The sequence below is a fragment of the Acomys minous genome (assembly GCF_964271855.1).
Source record: "Acomys minous genome assembly, chromosome: 10".
Taxonomy (NCBI): Eukaryota; Metazoa; Chordata; class Mammalia; order Rodentia; family Muridae; genus Acomys; species Acomys minous.
The window spans coordinates 118,642,140-118,658,707 of NC_140491.1; the positions used below are offsets into that span (position 1 = coordinate 118,642,140).

At 49.7% G+C, this 16,568-nt stretch overlaps 1 protein-coding gene across 2 annotated transcripts; it reads left to right on the forward strand.

Moving 5' to 3' along the window:
- Positions 1 to 1,755: 1,755 nt before the first annotated feature.
- On the forward strand, positions 1,756 to 16,178 carry UBE2L6 (ubiquitin conjugating enzyme E2 L6). 2 transcript variants are annotated; one of them, XM_084797715.1, is made up of 5 exons: positions 1,756 to 1,886; positions 5,783 to 5,903; positions 10,815 to 10,894; positions 12,521 to 12,707; positions 15,519 to 16,178. In XM_084797715.1, exons 1-5 carry the CDS (start codon positions 1,860 to 1,862, stop codon positions 15,668 to 15,670), a joined length of 567 nt encoding a protein of 188 aa, XP_084653841.1. In that variant the 5' UTR covers positions 1,756 to 1,859; the 3' UTR covers positions 15,671 to 16,178. The 2 variants fall into 2 exon arrangements, with proteins under 2 accessions (XP_084653841.1, XP_084653842.1); XM_084797716.1 differs by lacking the exon at positions 10,815 to 10,894 and having other exon boundaries at positions 1,757 to 1,886; positions 5,783 to 5,878.
- The last annotated feature ends 390 nt before the right edge of the window (positions 16,179 to 16,568 follow it).

Below are 16,568 nucleotides of genomic sequence, written 5' to 3' on the forward strand. Positions count from 1 at the left end.
CATGCCTTAAACTGCCACACTGTACCCATCAGGATGTACAATTGTTATGCTCCCATTAAAATAGATGAACCATGTATTTATTTACGTGTGTGTGTGTGTGTGTGTGTGTGTGTGTGTGTGTGTGTGTGCTCTCACATGCTAGTTCTGGATTCTTCCCAGAATGCCTGAATTCAGATCAGGATGCAGGGCTGTAAAGGAAAGAAGGGTGGATGGCACTGTCTGTGCTCCACGCTATCAACCCACTCCCTGTCGCCTCACCCTCCGCCCAGCTCTTACTGGAGCTCCTTGTTCAGGCTCCCTCGCTTGGATTCCGCCATCCAGGAAGCCTCTGTGTCTCCCCCCCCACCTCCCCCTCTTCCCCGCCTCGCCCCCCAGGAGACCAAGTGATTCTCCTCCTACTCTAGGACTGAAGTGAGTCCTTTACCTTATTATCATTAAAAATTCAGAGACTGAATTGCTGGGCATGGTGGTGCACGCCTCTAAGCCCAGCACTTGGGAGGCAGAGGCAGGCAGATCTCTAAGTTCTGGGCCAGCCTGGTTCATCGACAAGTTCCAGGCTAGGTAGGACTGTATATACTCAAAGAACTACACACACACAAATCCAGAGGCTGAATTTCCTGTGTTTCGACTGCCTGAGAGCTCCGCCATGAAGAGGTGACACAACTTCTCAGTCTGGTGTGGCCTGTTTTGTTTTTTTTTTATTTTTTTGCGCGCATTTAGGAAGTGTCTGGTTAATGCTACTGAATTGAATAAACAGAATTGTTCTTCAAACACATCCCATATCTGAGCAGATCAGACATTTGTTCCTGGACAAAGGGGAAAAAATATCATGTGGCATACTGGGTCAAAAGCTTGGGCTTCAAAATACGCTAATTTCTGGGGCTGGAAGGAGTAAGGGTAGTGGTGGTGGCGGCGGTGGACTCCTCATTAGCTTCATCACAGCTTCAGAATTTCTCCTAGATGCTGTTCAATATTTTGGAGTCTCAACTTGGCTGGGGTAAGGGGTCTTTCCCCCTTGCGCGGTGGGGTTGGAGACTCTTGGCTGGTCATGAGGACACATAGTAGGTCCACAGTTTGTAACCAACCGGTTGGTGGTAAAATATAATAGGCTCCTGAAATCTATCTTGAGGCTTCCCCTACCCATCGGTTTCCCAAATGCCCCCCAGCAGACTTTGTTGTAGGTGTTTTGCTGAGTAAAGGACACGCCACAGTAAAAAGCGAATGGGCCCACAGCGTCTCTTGTATTGTTTGGCACCTCCCACCCTAAAAAAGAAGCATGTGTTGCTGCGTCTCTGCCCAACTCTGCACTGCACCTAGGATCCCACACAGCTAAGGGAGCGGTCCTTGGAGGGCACACAGTCTACACTGTGCCCAACTCGCTTTCAGCAGGGAGCACTGGACCCACAGAGGCAAAGTGTGTTGGCCCAGGACTCGGTGGGGGTTAGGCTGGCTGTCCCATTGCGGAGATTGCAGAGAGCTCGGGAGTACCTTTGCACTGCGAGTGTCCTGTCTGTACTGCAGGTGTGTTCGCAGCGTGGATGGAGCTGACAGAAGCTGGGGATGCATCCCATCCCAGCTGCTGCCCGACACATCCCGCAAGACTCAAGAACCAAGTGAAGCGGTGCGCTCCACGGACGGTCATAGTCTCCGGTCTACAGAGAGCGTGAGTTCCTGAGATGCAAGACCACCAAGCTGGGCACTCGACCGGGACCTCTAGGTATCTACCATTGAGGTTGAAGAGCAGGTCTTTGCAGCTAGAGTCCGTGTGGGTGGAGTGGAGCGTGGGCGGGGCTCAGGAGCAGCAGCTCAGAGAGGAGGGTCCTGCAGGAGTCTGCTAGTGCCCCACGTTCCGACCAAAGATGACTGCCAGCAAGCGAGTGGAGAAGGTGAGCCTTCCTGGTGCCCCTACCCACCATGCCCTACGCCCCCACCTGACCTCTGAGCACTTTTGCTTATTTGGGTACCAGGGCTGGTTGAAACCCATGCATTCTCGCCCTCTCCCAATGAAGGAGTCGTGTGTGTGTGTGTGTGTGTGTGTGTGTGTGTGTGTGTGTGTGTGTGTGTGTGTGTGTATGTGTGTGTGAGAGATAGGGAGGGAGAGAGAGAGGGAGGGAGGGAGGGAGGGAGAAGGGAGAGAGAGAAAGAGAGGAGTTTGTGGGCTGGGCTGGGGACACACAAAGACGGTGTTTGGCACCAGCTTCCCGAGTTGTACTGGTGTGTGTGTGTGTGTGTGTGTGTGTGTGTGTGTGAGAGAGAGAGAGAGAGAGAGAGAGAGAGAGAGAGAGAGAGAGAGAGAGAGAGAGAATGACCAAGCTTCCCAAACTGGTTTCAGTTTCGATTCTGCTGGAATTTTATTAAAGGAGTGCGTCTCAGGCACAGGAAGGGGTCTGTTGTGCTGCCTAATGGGCGGACCTGTAATTTGATACCTATCCTACCCCAGGCTTCAGAAACTAGAGATGCTGATGGACGGTGCGGTGGGGATGGGCGGTCCCTGAAATGAAAGTGTACAGGAAAGTCCCTGCAGGAGAAGAAGCTCCAGTTTATGTCCCGAGGAGGTTATTTCCATGCAGCCCCACTACAGATGCTAAATGCCTACTTTGTTCTAGCTCAGTGCCAGGGGCAGGGGGCAATAAAGGAACAAAAACTGTGTCCCCTTTGAGTGTTCCTTTCTATCTGGGAGGCTGAAAGGAACCAGGATTGGAGAGGACGGTGGAGAAACGCTGCTGAGCCGCTAGGCTCCCCTAGGTGGCGCATCTTTCCCCACATCCGTGCCCCTCCCCCAGTCTGAAGAATTGAGGGGAAGGGTGTCTCAGGAGACAGGAGAGGTGGCCGCTGTCCTCAGCTTCCAAAAAGAAAATTCCTTAAGATGGAGAAATCCAAAGTAGGCTCAACCCAGAACTAAACCTCGTTGGTTTTAGGCTGCTGCAGAAATTCGGGGTTCTCCTTTATCTCAATGCTAAGGTGTAGACTGGCTCTTAGCGCTCCGGAATCCGGAGGGCCAGGCAGTTTATTTTATCTAATCATTACAACAACTCTGTGAGCGGAGCGTGCCTTCCCATTTCGCAGAGGAGGAAATTGAGACACCAGGGAAAGTAACTGGCTGATCAGCACTATTCTGCAGGGGTGATGGGGCAGGGCTGTTTGCCTTGACTTTCATTTCCTCTAAGTCAGGTGACTTACTAGCAGCCTGGGAGGAGCTGTGTGTCCCAGCTTGGGTTTCAGCAGTCATGGGAAGTTCAGGCAGATTTTACTAAAAGACGTAACAGTCTTAAGCATTCCTAGTGGTAAGAGAGAAAATTCCCCTTCTGTTTTTGTTTTGTTTTCTTTTGCTTTTGAGTTACTTCTAAAGCTATTTTAATTTTATATTATGTGTATGGGTGTCCCGCCTGCATGCATATCTGTGAACCACCCTCATGCCTGGTGCTAGCAGAGACAAAAGAGAGCATCAGATTCCCTGCAACTGGAACTAGTTGTCACTCACCATATGAGTGCCGGGAATCGAACCCCAGGTCCTTTAGAAGACCCACAAGTGCACCTAACTGCTGAGCCATCTCACCAGCTCAACCTTTAGTTCCTTGATTCTTCTGCCTCCATCTCCTAAGTCCTGGAATCAGAGACGAACATCACTTTATCAAGTTTTATGCAGTGCTGGGATTTGAACTCCCCCCCCCACCCCCACCCCACCTTCATGCAGGCTAGACAAACACTCTACTGAACTGAGCTGTATCTCCAGCTCAGAAAATGTCCGGCCAGGATCTGTATTCTAACCTAAAGCCTTTGTTCTTGCCCAAGCCATAGAGGATGCTTGTGGTTGGGGGGAACAGGTTAATGTGTGGCCATGGCCCTAAGCAGCAAGCACAAGAAGCAATCTGTTAGTGTGACTAGACCTGGGAGAAGGGCTGAGAGATGGAAGGGAAGTTTCATGTATCTGGGAGAGGGAGTACAGGGGTTTACACCACTGGAGGCTTAGGGAATCTTTCTCTCCGCCTGTGCTTAAACGATAAAGTTGTCTCTCAACTTTATCACTGTTGACATTTGGGACCAGATAACCTTTTGTAGGGTGTTTCATCAGTATCTCTGGACATTAACCGCTGAATTGTAGCAGCACTCTCCCCATTACTGACAATGGAAAAATGTTTCTAGGTACTGGCAAATGCACCCTGGTGGGTAAGCACATCTCTGGATCAGACCTCCCAGAGGACTGAGCTGCCTTGAATGTGTCAATGTTTTTTAGACACCCCCCCGCCCCCACCTCAAACTGAGAAGACCTGGAGTCCCGTGGGTGAGGTCCCTTAGTCCGATGCACCATGGTATACTGGGAACTCTGGGTGTGTTGGGGATGTGGTTCAGTGTTGGGTACCACCTAACATGCTCAAGGCCCTTGGTTCCATCCCCACTACTGTAATAACCAAGCCCAACCCAAACCTTTTGGGTTGTTCTGCAGTGAAGACGCTGTTTAGCTCAGCTTTCCCAAATGTACTTAGCGACGAAGCTCTTTTCCTGGGTAACTATTACTGCTTCCTGCGGTGCCTGCACACACTTGTCCTGGCTGGGCCCCCTGCCTTCCTTGGCCTCTGCTTTTCTGCCTAGTGGGCTCCTACGTACTCTTCAAGGCCCAGCTCCCGGCACACGGCCTTTGTGAAGCACTCCCACTCCCCTCCTTCCTGATGATGTGCCTGTTCACACTATTCGTGTCCTCGGATTTGTTTCCTCCATTACTCCTGTCTTAGTCAGGGGCTAGGAAAGGATGGTCAGTAAACTGCTCTTGGGAGAATTCAGGGATGCCTAAGGGATTGGGCCACATTTCTGAGAAGGTGAGTCACTTCTTGCCCCGGTTTACCGTGTGTGGTAGGCAGAGTTACTCATGGGGCAGGCATAATCGGTCCTTTAGCCGGGTGTGGTGGTGCACGCCTTTAATCCCAGCACTTGGGAGGCAGAGGCAAGTGGATCAATGTGAGTTCGAGGCCAGCCTGGTCTACAAAGTGAGTCCAGGACAGCCAAGGCTACACAGAGAAACCCTGTCTCGAAAACCAAAAAAAAAAAAAAAAAAAAAAAAAGAAAAGAAAAGAAAAAAGAATCAGTCCTTTACTTCTAGGGTGCTGTGGCTTGAGAGAGGGGATTGGGGGGGGGCAGGGGGGGGGGGCTGGAGAGATGGCTCAGCGGTTAAGAACACTGATTGCTCTTCCAGAGGTCATGAAGTCAATCCCCAGCAACCACATGGTGGCTCACAGCCATCCACAATGAGACCTGGTGCCCTCTTCTGGCCTGCAGATGTACATACAAAGCAGAACACTATTGTAATAAATAAATATTTTAAAAAACCAAGTTAACGAGAGAGGGGATGGACAGGTGATGTCCTTGCCAATCTTTCTGCTGGTGTGTATTGTGCTGGAAACTCAGATACTACTGAGAAAAGAGGGAGGAACTGGGACCCAGTGGCTTCCTAGAGAGAGGGCAAGAGGGTAGAGTACTTTGCTTTCAGAAAGAAAGTTCCTAGGAGAACTTACCCCCGAAGTTCTTAATATTTGAGAGAGAATATTTGAGATGGGCTAATTCTTGCCCTGGGGCCTACAGAGTTGTGGTGGGGCTGAAATCAGGTAATTCATTTATCACTCAGTCTCACACCAGCTAAGCGCTCTCTGAGCAGAGGTGGGGAGGATGGAGGGGAGTGAGGAGAGGGCTCTGACCTGTCGCCCCCCTCTCCGGGCTTGTTGTGGGGCTGCAGGGAGAGAGCTGAGGTTGGGAGCCCTTGCCTCACCCGTCCCTGATGTGATCCCTACAGGAGCTGGAGGATCTTTCCCAGCAGCTTCCGCCATACCTGCAGCACCTGTCCAGCGACGACGCCAATGTGCTGGTGTGGCACGTGCTCCTGCTGCCCGTGAGTGTCCATGGGGACTCTTTGGGTAAGGGGTGACTTGTGCTAGCCTGGACAGGGAAGTTCAGGCCTAGGATCTCTTCCTAGAGGTTGTGATGTATGGGGGGGGGGGGGGAAAGAATAAAGAAATCTGTGTCTCTAGACCAGTTGCTTCTAAGTCCAGTCAGACTAATGACCACAACAGAAACTTGGGGCCTAAGAGGGCCCCGTCCTGCAGACGAGTAGCTACAGCACAGTGGCTACAGCAGGTGAATGGTGTTGGAAGCAGGGGTGGTCAGTTGGTCAGCATGAGCACCTGAGTCCAGCCCTCAGCACCGAGGTAAGGAACTTGTACTCCCAGAGCAGCAGAGTCAGAGACAGGTCTCTGGAGCGTACTGGCCAGGAAGCCTAGCTCACTTGCTGATTTTCAGGACAGGGAGAGGCCCTGTCTCACAAAACAAGGTAGTGCAAAACACACACACACACACACACACACACACACACACACACACACACACACACACACACACACCCTGTCTCGAAACCAAACCAAACCAAAGCAAGCAAGCAAGCAAACAAACAAACAAAAAAGTGGGGCTGGAGAGATGGCTCAGAGGTCAAGAGTACTGCCTGCCCTTCTAAAAGCCCTGAGTTCAATTCTCAGCAACCACATGGTGGCTCACGACCATCTATAATGAGATCTGGTGCCCTCTTCTAGCCTGCTAGCACACATGCAGACAGAGTACTGTAGTAGTATTGTATAGTAGTAATGAATAAATCTTTTTCTAAAAAGTGGGATGTGTTTGTTTGTTTGTTTGTCCTCCCCCCACTGTTTCTCTGTGTAGCTCTGGCTGTCCTGAAATTCTCTCTGTGGAGCAGGCTGGCCTTGGACTCAAGAGATACACCTGCCTCTGCCTCCGGAAGGCTGAGATTAAAGCCACCTGCATGTCTAGAAAAACGATAAAACAAGAAGCGCCATCCTTTGTTAATCAAAGCTCTTAGAACAGACTGATGGTTTGGTTACTTATCTGCGCTCACCATGCAGTGGTCTCGACTTCTCTTTTCACTAACCTGTAGTCTAGAGAAATGGAGAACGGGTTGAGCTAGGCCAACACCCGAGTTCTGTCAAGGTTTTTTTTGGTTTTGTTTTGTTTTGTTCGAAACAGGGTCTCTCTGTGTAGCCTTGGCTGTCCTGGACTTGCTTTGTAGACCAGGCTGGCCTCGAACTCACATTGATCCACCTGCCTCTGCCTCCCCCGAGTGCTGGGATTAAAGGCGTGCAGCACCACGCCCGGTTTCCTGTCAAAGTCCTTTAGCCCTGGCTTGGAGCAGTTCAGGGTCTGAGCTTGCTGTAAGGTCATCTGTTCTGAGCTACAAGTGCGAGAGGAAGACGAGGTCCTGGTGATGCCTCAAGAGGACCAGTTCTGGGATGAAGACAGTGATGGGGGAGGAGCAGGTCAGAAGAAAGAGGCAGTGACAGAAAAAACTAAGAAACGTCATGTTTGGGCAATGCTATGAAGTCACAGGATCTCTGTGGTTGGCTCCTCAGGGAGGTACGCCAAAAATTTCCCAGCCAGTCAGGCAGCTGGAGGAAATGTGTCCAGGGCCTGTAATGGAGATAGCAGCTGGCCCACGGGGAAGGAGAGCCGACAGGGACCTTGGTGGTGAGCAGACCTCTAGTCCCAGGAAGGCTTAGTCTCAATTTACATATTTATCCAGAGGGCCCTACTTGTCACTTCAGTTATGTTGGGTCGTAGCTGCACTGGCCTTGTACAGCTGCTCAGAGCCTCAACAGATGGATCACTGTCTAAAGGACACGGCATGAGGTCACACTGAGCCCCCTCACCCACCTTAAGAAAGGACATTACCTTTTACAGGTGAGGATGTGGGAAACTAGGAAGTTAAGGGACAGGCCCATGGCGAGGCAGAATAAGCTTGCAGGAGTTCAGCAGGCTCCGGAAGGTCACTTCCTCTCCCCACGCCCCACTTCCCCACCCCCATCCACCCAGCCTTTCTGACCCTTCTCTGTGGTTGCCTTTGTGAGTCTGTGGAAGAAAGAGGTTAGCTTAAGTGCCATCCATTTTGTCGTTGTTGTTTTTCAGTCTTTAGCCTGGAACTTTCTAAGCAGGACAGGCAGGCTGAGCAGTCAGCCCCGAGCGATCTGCCTGTTCGTACGTCCCAGCACCAGGAAGATGAATGTGTGTCATCAGGTCCAGCTTTTTCTTTTTATTTTTTTTCTTTCTTTCTCTCCCCCCCCCCCCCCCCATGACAAGGTCTCTCTATGTAGCCTTAGCTGTCCTGGAGTTGCTTTGTAGACCAGGCTGGCCTCGAACTCACAGAGATCCACTTGCCTCTGCCTCCCGAGTGCTGGGATTAAAGGCGGGTGTCACTACACCTGGCTCCAGGTTTTTCTTATACTAGGATTTGGGGGACCCGAGTCAGGTCCTTAGGCCCACGAGTAAAGTGTTTACTGACTGGGCTGTCCTCCTGGGCCCTTTCTCTTCCTTTTTCTCTTCCTTCATGTGAGACAGGTTCTGACTCTGTAGCCCAGGCTGGCATGGAGCTCATGGTCGTCCTCCTGCCTTGTCTGTTTTGCTTGCAGTGGGAAGATTTGAACCCAGGGAACATGTAGTAAACCTGTACTTTGCTGCCAAGCTACACTTGCAACTGGAGTCTTTTGTCTTAACAAGTGCATTGATAGTTTTCAATCAAAACATTATTTAAAAAATGTAACCTGGAATGTGGAAAGCAATATCCGTCTTCCCACTAACACGAGCTGCAGTGTGAAATCATTGGTCTGGCCCACCTTCCTTAAAGATGAGAGAAGCTCGGAGTCACTCAGTCACAGGGCACAGGCCGAGGGCCTCAGCCATCTGCAGCCTTATCCGCTGTTTAGACCTCTTTTATTTTGTTTTTTTTTTTCAAGACAGGGTCTCTCTGTGTAGCCTTGGCTATCCTGAACTCACTTTGTAGACCAGGCAGGCCTCAAACTCTCAGTGGTCCGCCTGCCTCTGCCTTCCAAGTGCTGGGATTAAAGGCACCCAAATGCTGGGATTACAAGTGTGCACCATCACACCCCGTCTTATGCGGTGCTAGGTCTTCATCCATACTGTGTGAGCACTCTGCGGACTGAGCTGCATCTCCTGCCCCTCCTGGAATGTCTTCAGAGAGCATGGAATAGTGGGTTGTAGAGTTTCCACTTCAGCACAGTTACTGTGGCCTGGACATTACATAGACGCACTGACCTACAGTCCTCATCTGAAGATGGCGATGCTGAGGTACACGGGTTTCGTGCTTACCAACAATAGCTGGCACACACGTGTGCGTGCTGCCATACCCTGTTCTAAGCCTCTGAGATAAGCTAACATTTCTTTCTCATCTAAGCCCTGTGAAGGCATCCACTTGTACCCCTGTAAGGAAACACAGAGTGATCCAGTTACTTGCCTGGGAGACATTAGCGAGCAAAAGAGCCAAGACAGACCATGCAGATTAGCCTCAGGGCCTTCACGGTCCAGGCACTCCACTCTACAGCCTAATTAATGTGTGCCACCCCTAGGCACAAGTGGCTCAGGAGAATATTCAGGTCACTTCATCTGAATTCTTCCTATACTAGCTTTTGGCCCTTGCCAAACCCTTGTTCACTCCAGCCCCTAAGTTTTTGGTTTGTGACTATGTTCTGCTGTGTAGCCCAGACTGGAGTCATCTCATCTCAGGCAGCAGCTTTGCCTCCCAAGTGCTGGGGCTGTAGGCATGCACCTTTATCTAGTTTTTTTTTTTTTAATTTTTAAAAAATATTTTTATTTTTTTATTTTAACTCATTCATATGTCTGTTTTGCATGTAAAATAACAATGTTTGTCATCTTTAAAGACTTCGGCGATGCCCAGTCCCAGTGGATCACTACAAAACAATTCCAGCATCTAAGGCTTAAGGAAGGCTGCAGGAGAAGGAGCAGAAAGGTTGTCCTAGCCAGAGGACCAGGGAGTTTGCTGTGAGACTGTGTCTCTGGCAGCATCAGAAGCTACACCTGTAAGGCCTCACCGGCATGAGCTGAATAGAGGCAGCAGCAGTAGGCATGCCAAAGTGGACTGGGAAGAAGCCCGAGATGCCTCAACCCTACACAACCAGCTACAGGCAGCTGCGGAATTCTGACAGTGGGAGAAATAGTCTTCCTGAGGTCCTGAGGGAAGGACACTACCATTGGTTATCCACTACCAAATGGTCGGCCCTGAAAACATACAAACGAGGAACATTACACAGGCTGAAAGGTTTATATCTAGAAATACATATGTCTATGCATATATGGGAGAATTTGGAGGGAGGGCCAGGAAGATGGAAATTATGTAATTATATTATAAACTCAAGAATAAAAGACATAATTTAAAATGGAATAAAACCTATTCAGTAGCGTTAAGTGTGTTATATGGTCACCATCTCCCTTTGTTTCTAGAACTTTTCAACCTGTATTTCAAACTCTGTCTATGTTTCATAATATTTCCATTCCTCCAGCACCAAGGAGCATTTTTCTGTCTTATAGTTCCAGGACTTAACTGTCCTAGGTATTAATTATAGACTTTGACCCTTCTAGGTATTGACATGAGTCCTGTCAATACAGTATTTGTCAATTTTTGTCCAGCTTATTGCACTTATTGTGATGTCTTCATGGTCCGTCCAAGTTGTAGCAATATTAGATTTTTATTCCTTTTTAAAGATTAATAATGGGGGCTGGAGAGATGGCTCAGAGGTTAAGAGCACTGACTGCTCTTCCAGAGGTCATGAGTTCAATTCCCAGCAACCATATGGTGGCTCACAACCATCTATAATGTGATCTGATGCCCTCTTCTGGCCTGCAGGTGTACATGCAGGCAGAGCACTGTATACATAAAAAAAAAAAAAAGATTAATAATGTTTCTTTGTATATATGTATCTCATTTTATTTATTCATCTTCTTTACCTGTATAGAAAAATGTAACCATGAAACTATCAGGCAGATGGATGGACGTGGAGGATATAATATTAAGAGGGGGGTCATTCAGAAAATGGTATGTTCTCTCTCATATGCGGACACTAGTCCATAGTGAATACATGCAAACAGCTGTAAGGGTGGCACAGTGTAACGTTTAGAAGGGCGACCAAGAAGGGTTAATATTAGGTGACGAGTATGGACAGAATGCAGAAAGAGGGTATTAACTGATTCTTTTTCCAGTCTCAAATCTGTCGTAGTTTCCCTTTCTATTGTGTGTGTGGTGAACAAGCCAGTAAAAGTGTAACTGAAAGTGAAAGTGTAAAAGCCCAATCGGCTGATGTCCCTCAGGGCCTGTTCTTTTCTGAAGGGAAACAGAGGAGCTGCGGGCCTAGGGGAGGGCGAGGGTGGTGGTGATGGTGGGGCACTGGGAGGAAGGGACAAGGGGAGTTTGCAGTCAGGATGTATTTATTGTATGAGAGAAGAATACATGCATAAAGAAAAGAAGCCAGGTGTGGTGGTGCATGCCTTTAATCCCAACACTCTGGAGGCAGAGGCAGGCGGATCTCTGTGAGTTCCAGGCCAGCCTGGTATACACAGTGAGTCTGGGACAGCCAAGGCTACACAGAGAAACCCTGTCTTGAAAAAACAAAAACAAAAACAAAAAAGGAATAAAAAGAAACGAAACGAAACAGTTCTGTGTAGATGCTCATTGACACGTACAGAGTTTAGGACTGGGCAAACGCTGGTTTGAGTGGCTACAGTCACTTAGCTGTGTCGTGTTTGCAACTTTATTACAATAAAGTGATTTTATTTTGAAAATTCTGCCGGATGTGGTGGCACACACCTTTAATCCCAGCACTTGGAAGATAGAAGCAGAGTGGGTTCCAGGACAGCCAGGGGTACACAGAGAAACCCTGCCTCGAAAAAACAAACAAATAAACAAACAAAAATCCTCTGAGGAGCACTGGAGAGATGTCTCAGTGGCTAAGAGCGCTGCTTGCTCTTGCAGAGGACCTGAGTTCAATTCCCAGCACCTACATGGTGGCTTAGAACCTGGTGTAACTCAAGTCCCAGGGCAGTCAGCACCTTCAGACTTGCACGGGCATGTGGTACACATACATTCATGCAGAAATTCATGTGCATAAAATAAATAAATTAAAAATGTGGAATTGATGGGTCATATTTTAGTTTTTGGAGAACTTGCTTTCTGTCTTGCCATAGCATCTGCACCATCTTTAATTAGTAAATTTGTTCTTTGCCAGTTTCATTCTTACATCATACACACCCTGGCTGCTCTCATGCCTGCCTCCTCCCTTCCTTACACATCTTTCTGGAATGTCTGTTTCTTTTGTGTGTGTATGTGTGGTGACCCACTGAGCTTAACTGTCTACATGATTTTCTGGGCTTCTGCCCTACTCTTCAGATGAGGACACTGAGGTTCAGGCACAGGAGGTGGCTCACTCACTGCAACAGACCAAAACTCAGGGTCAGACTTTTCTGACCCTTGCATGAGTCTGCCCTTCCTCTATTCCCGAAGGCAATGGCTAAATGCTCAAATCTTCCTGGGAGTAGAGCAGCAGGCACCCGGGACCCTGGGCCAGGAAAGGGAGGGAAGGCCAGATCAAAGCTTTTTGTGGTGGGGAAGCCATCTTTCAGGGAGTTGTACCATGAGATCACAGCTCAGTCTCTTCTCTTTGTTTAGGACCAACTTCCCTACGGACTCAAGGCCTTCAGACTGCAAATTGACTTCCCCAGGGAATATCCGCTTAGGCCTCCCACTTTGAAATTCATCACCAAAATCTACCACCCCAATGTCAGTGAGGATGGGCTGGTGTGCCTGCCCCTCATCAGCACCGAGAACTGGAAACCTTTAACCAAGATTTATCAAGGTAGGGTGGGCCTAGCCCAGAAGGAGGGCTGTTGTAGATGGGGGTGGGGGGTGGGGGGGGAGTGAGGGGGTGGGGGTGGTAGGGGGTTTGGAATGGGGGGGGATGGGGGATTTGGGGTGGGGGGGGGAGGTGGGAATGGGGACTGAGGGGGGGTTCCGGACAGGGATGTTGTGGGCTTAATTTGAGTTAAAGGCTTAAAAGAGAATAGGTAGGGAAGGGGTGTGATTTCGTGGTGCTTGCCTTGTATACATAAAGTCTTAGGTTCAGTCACCCACACCACATAAACTGGGTGTGAGGACCCCCACTTGGGGACCTCAGCATTTATTTATTTAACATGTAAATATTTTTATCTGTATGTATGTCTGTGCACCATGTGGGTGCCTGGTGCCTGTGAAGGCCAGAAGAGGGTGTTGAAACCCTGGGACTGGAGTTACAGACAGTTGTGAGGTGCTGTGTGGGTGCTGTTCTTCTCGAAGAGCAACCAGTGCTCTTAACTGATGAGCCATCCACCTATCCCCAGTAAATATTTAAAAATAAATAAATCAGAGGTGATTTTAAAAATGTGAGTCTTGGAGCTGGAGAAATGGCTCAGAGGTTAAGGGCACTGACTGCTCCTCCAGAGGTCCCCAGTTCAATTCCTAGCAACCACATGGTGGCTCACAAATCACCTATAAGGTGATCTGATGCCCCCTTCTGGCCTGCAGGTGTTCATGCAGGCAGAACACTATATACATAATAATAAATAAATACATTTAAAAAAATGTGAGATCAACCTCCTGTTGGATGGAGACATGCTGCCTGAGATACTGGCTGGCTGGCATATTCCTGCAGACGTTAGAGAAACTTAGCCACGGTTCGTGTGTGTGTGCACTCGTGAGAGAGAGAGAGAGAGAGAGAGAGAGAGAGAGACAGACAGACAGACAGACAGACAGACAGAGACAGAGAGATATAAGAGAGGGAGGGAGGGAGGGAGAGAGAGGGAGAGGGAGAGGGAGAGGGAGAGGGAGAGGGAGAGACAGACAGACGGAGAGAGAGATGGAGAGAGAGACAGAAAGAGAGAGGGAGAGAACGAGCGAGTGCGAGCGCTTGGACCATCCCCTATCCTCTGAGATGGCGTTACCATTGGCCTGGTAGAATAAACAGAGACACGGAAGCTTAGGAAAGGTGAAGTCGTGGACTAAGGGCCTACAGTGGCCGAGGGGTAGAGCTCTGGGGAATCCAGCGGGTGTCATGTGCTGGCTAGTTTTATATTAGCTTGACACAAGCTAGAATCGTTTGGGAGGAGGGACTCTTTCTCAATCGAGAAGATGCTTCCACAGGGTTGACCTATAGGCGAAGTCTATCTGGCCTTTTCTCGATTAAAGGTTGATGTGAGAAGGCCCCGCCCACGGTGGGTGGCGCCATCTCTGGGCAGCTGCTCCCGAGCTGGATAAGAAAGCAGGCCGAGCCAGCTGTGAGGAGCACTCCCTCTGCTGCTGTCCTGACTTCACTCAGTGTTGAGTGTGACCTGAGAGTCGTGGGCTGAAATAAGTCCTCCTCTCCCCGAGTTGCTTTTGGTCATGGTCTTTTGTCACAGTCACAGAAACCGTAGGACATGTGTCAGATCTATTGATATTGTAAAGGATGATGTCATCTGTAAAACCCATGCTTGGGAACTGCATGATCAAGATACCCCACCCCAACCCCAAAAAGGCAAAAATAAAAGTTTCTTTGAACTCCCACCCTAACAGGAAACTGGAGTGTTTGAGAGATGCTGCTCTTGCCGAGGACAGGAGTTCAGTTCCCAGCACCCACGTTATTAGGCCTCACACAACTTCCTGTAACTCCGGCTCTAGGGGACCCAGCTTCCCATCTGGCCTCCAGAAGCATCTGCACACGTGTGGATGGGCATACATATATGCTCAGGGGCGTGCGCACGAGTGTGCACACACACACACACCTGCACTCTTAAAAATAAAACAGAAAACCAGAGTGCCTCTTACTAAGAGTGCAAGACTCAGATCCGTGCCAAGCCCAATGGCCATCAGAGAGGCTTTCTCCAGCTGCCGATGGGAGCAGATGCTGAGACCCACAGCCTAAGATTAGGCAGAATTCAGGGAATCCCGAAGAAGGTGGGGGGGGGGGTGGAATTGTAGGACCAGAAGGGTTGAGGACATCAGGAGACCATGGCCCACAGAATCAGCTAAGCAGGGCTCAAAGGGGCTCGTGGAGACTGAAGCTGCAGTCACAGAACCTGCGTGGGATTTGGGGGTGGGGTGGGGAGTGGGGGTGAGTACTCCTAACAATGGGAGTGGGGGTGTCTCTGACTCTTTTGCCTGCTCGTGGGACTCTTTTCCTCCTACTGGGTTGCCTCGTCTGCCTAATCTTATTGCATCTTGTTACGCTGCGGTTGATATCCCTGGGAGGTCTGCTCTCTTCTGAAGGGACAAGGGAGGGGAGGAGGCTGCACTCTGGATGTATCATTTGCGAGACGAATCAATAAAAAGGGGGGAACAGGAGGGAAAGTGAGGATCAGGACTCTCATTTATCTCATGAGACGCTTCTTAAACCGAGTTAGGTGCGGTGGGTCATGTTGGCAAGCCTAGTGCCCGGGAGGTGGGGGAGCTTGGAGGGCAGCCTAGGTACCATAGTAAGACCCTGTAAAAATGAAGAGGGGGGGGCAACTACTTACCTGTGAGTCAGGGCTGTGAGCATCGCCCACCAAGAGTGAGAGAGGGACATCTGCTTTGGTCGTGGAGCCATCCTAAGTGACGAAGCCCTTTTGGGGTGCCCTGGGGGCCCCTGATTCCCTTCTCTGTGCTCTCTCCCCAGTCTTGGAGGCCCTCAATGTTCTGGTGAGCAGACCAGATTTGGAAGAGCCCGTGCGTTTGGAGCTTGCCGACCTCCTGACTCAGAACCCAGAGACGTTCTGGAGGAACGCAGAGGAGTTCACCCTTCAGTTTGGATTGGACCGACCCTCTTAGTTCTGGTCCTGAGGCCTCTCTGCCTGGATCCACTTAGTGGATGGATCTCACAGACTGGTGCCGGAGGCCTTTGGTGGGCCATGCTGTGCTCAAATTTTCCCTTTATAGCTGCTAATTATGAATATTGTGCCCAGTGTGGGTGTGTGGAGGGGAAGGGGCGCGCCCGTGTGCTCTGTGCTCCCTCTGTGCGTCTGCCATTCCCACATCCTCTGTGGCTCCCAAAACCTGTGGAAGTTTGGTTTGCACAGTTTCAGGCTGTCTTTGCTGTTCTCCAACTTAGACAATTGGCAGAAGATTGAATGCTCCGTGACTCAGGCAGCAAGGGTGAGGAAGGCAGGACCATGCCTGGTTGGCAGGGCACACAGTCGGTGCCAGTTCACTGCTGACTGGTTGAAACCAACCACATTTGTGGCAGGCATGCCCCAGATCTAAGTGCTAAACATTTCACTTTCTGCTGATGAATCTCAAAATAAAGAGTCTAACTAACCTCCGCCCGGGGAAATTAGAACCATGATTGTAAGTTGTTTGCTCTCTGATGGCTACATTTCTGGGGGGCCAGGCCACAAGCTGGGATTGGGACCTTCAGCGGGGTGGGGGGGGGGTTGGGTGGGCTCCATAAAATGTGTGTGCTTGTCTGCCATTAACTTCACAGGTGAATTTCAGAGTTCATCTAGGTTTTTTCTCTGAGAGGATGGGGTGCTTTTGTTTTCTTTTTTTCTTTTTTCTTTTTTTCTTTTGGTTTTTCGAGACAAGGTTTCTCTGTGTAGCCTTGGCTGTCCTGGACTCACTTTGTAGACCAGGCTGGCCTTGAACTCACAGCGATCCACCTACCTCTGCCTCCCAAGTGCTGGGATTAAAGGTGTGGCCACCACTGGTCCAGCTTTGTTTCATTTTTCAA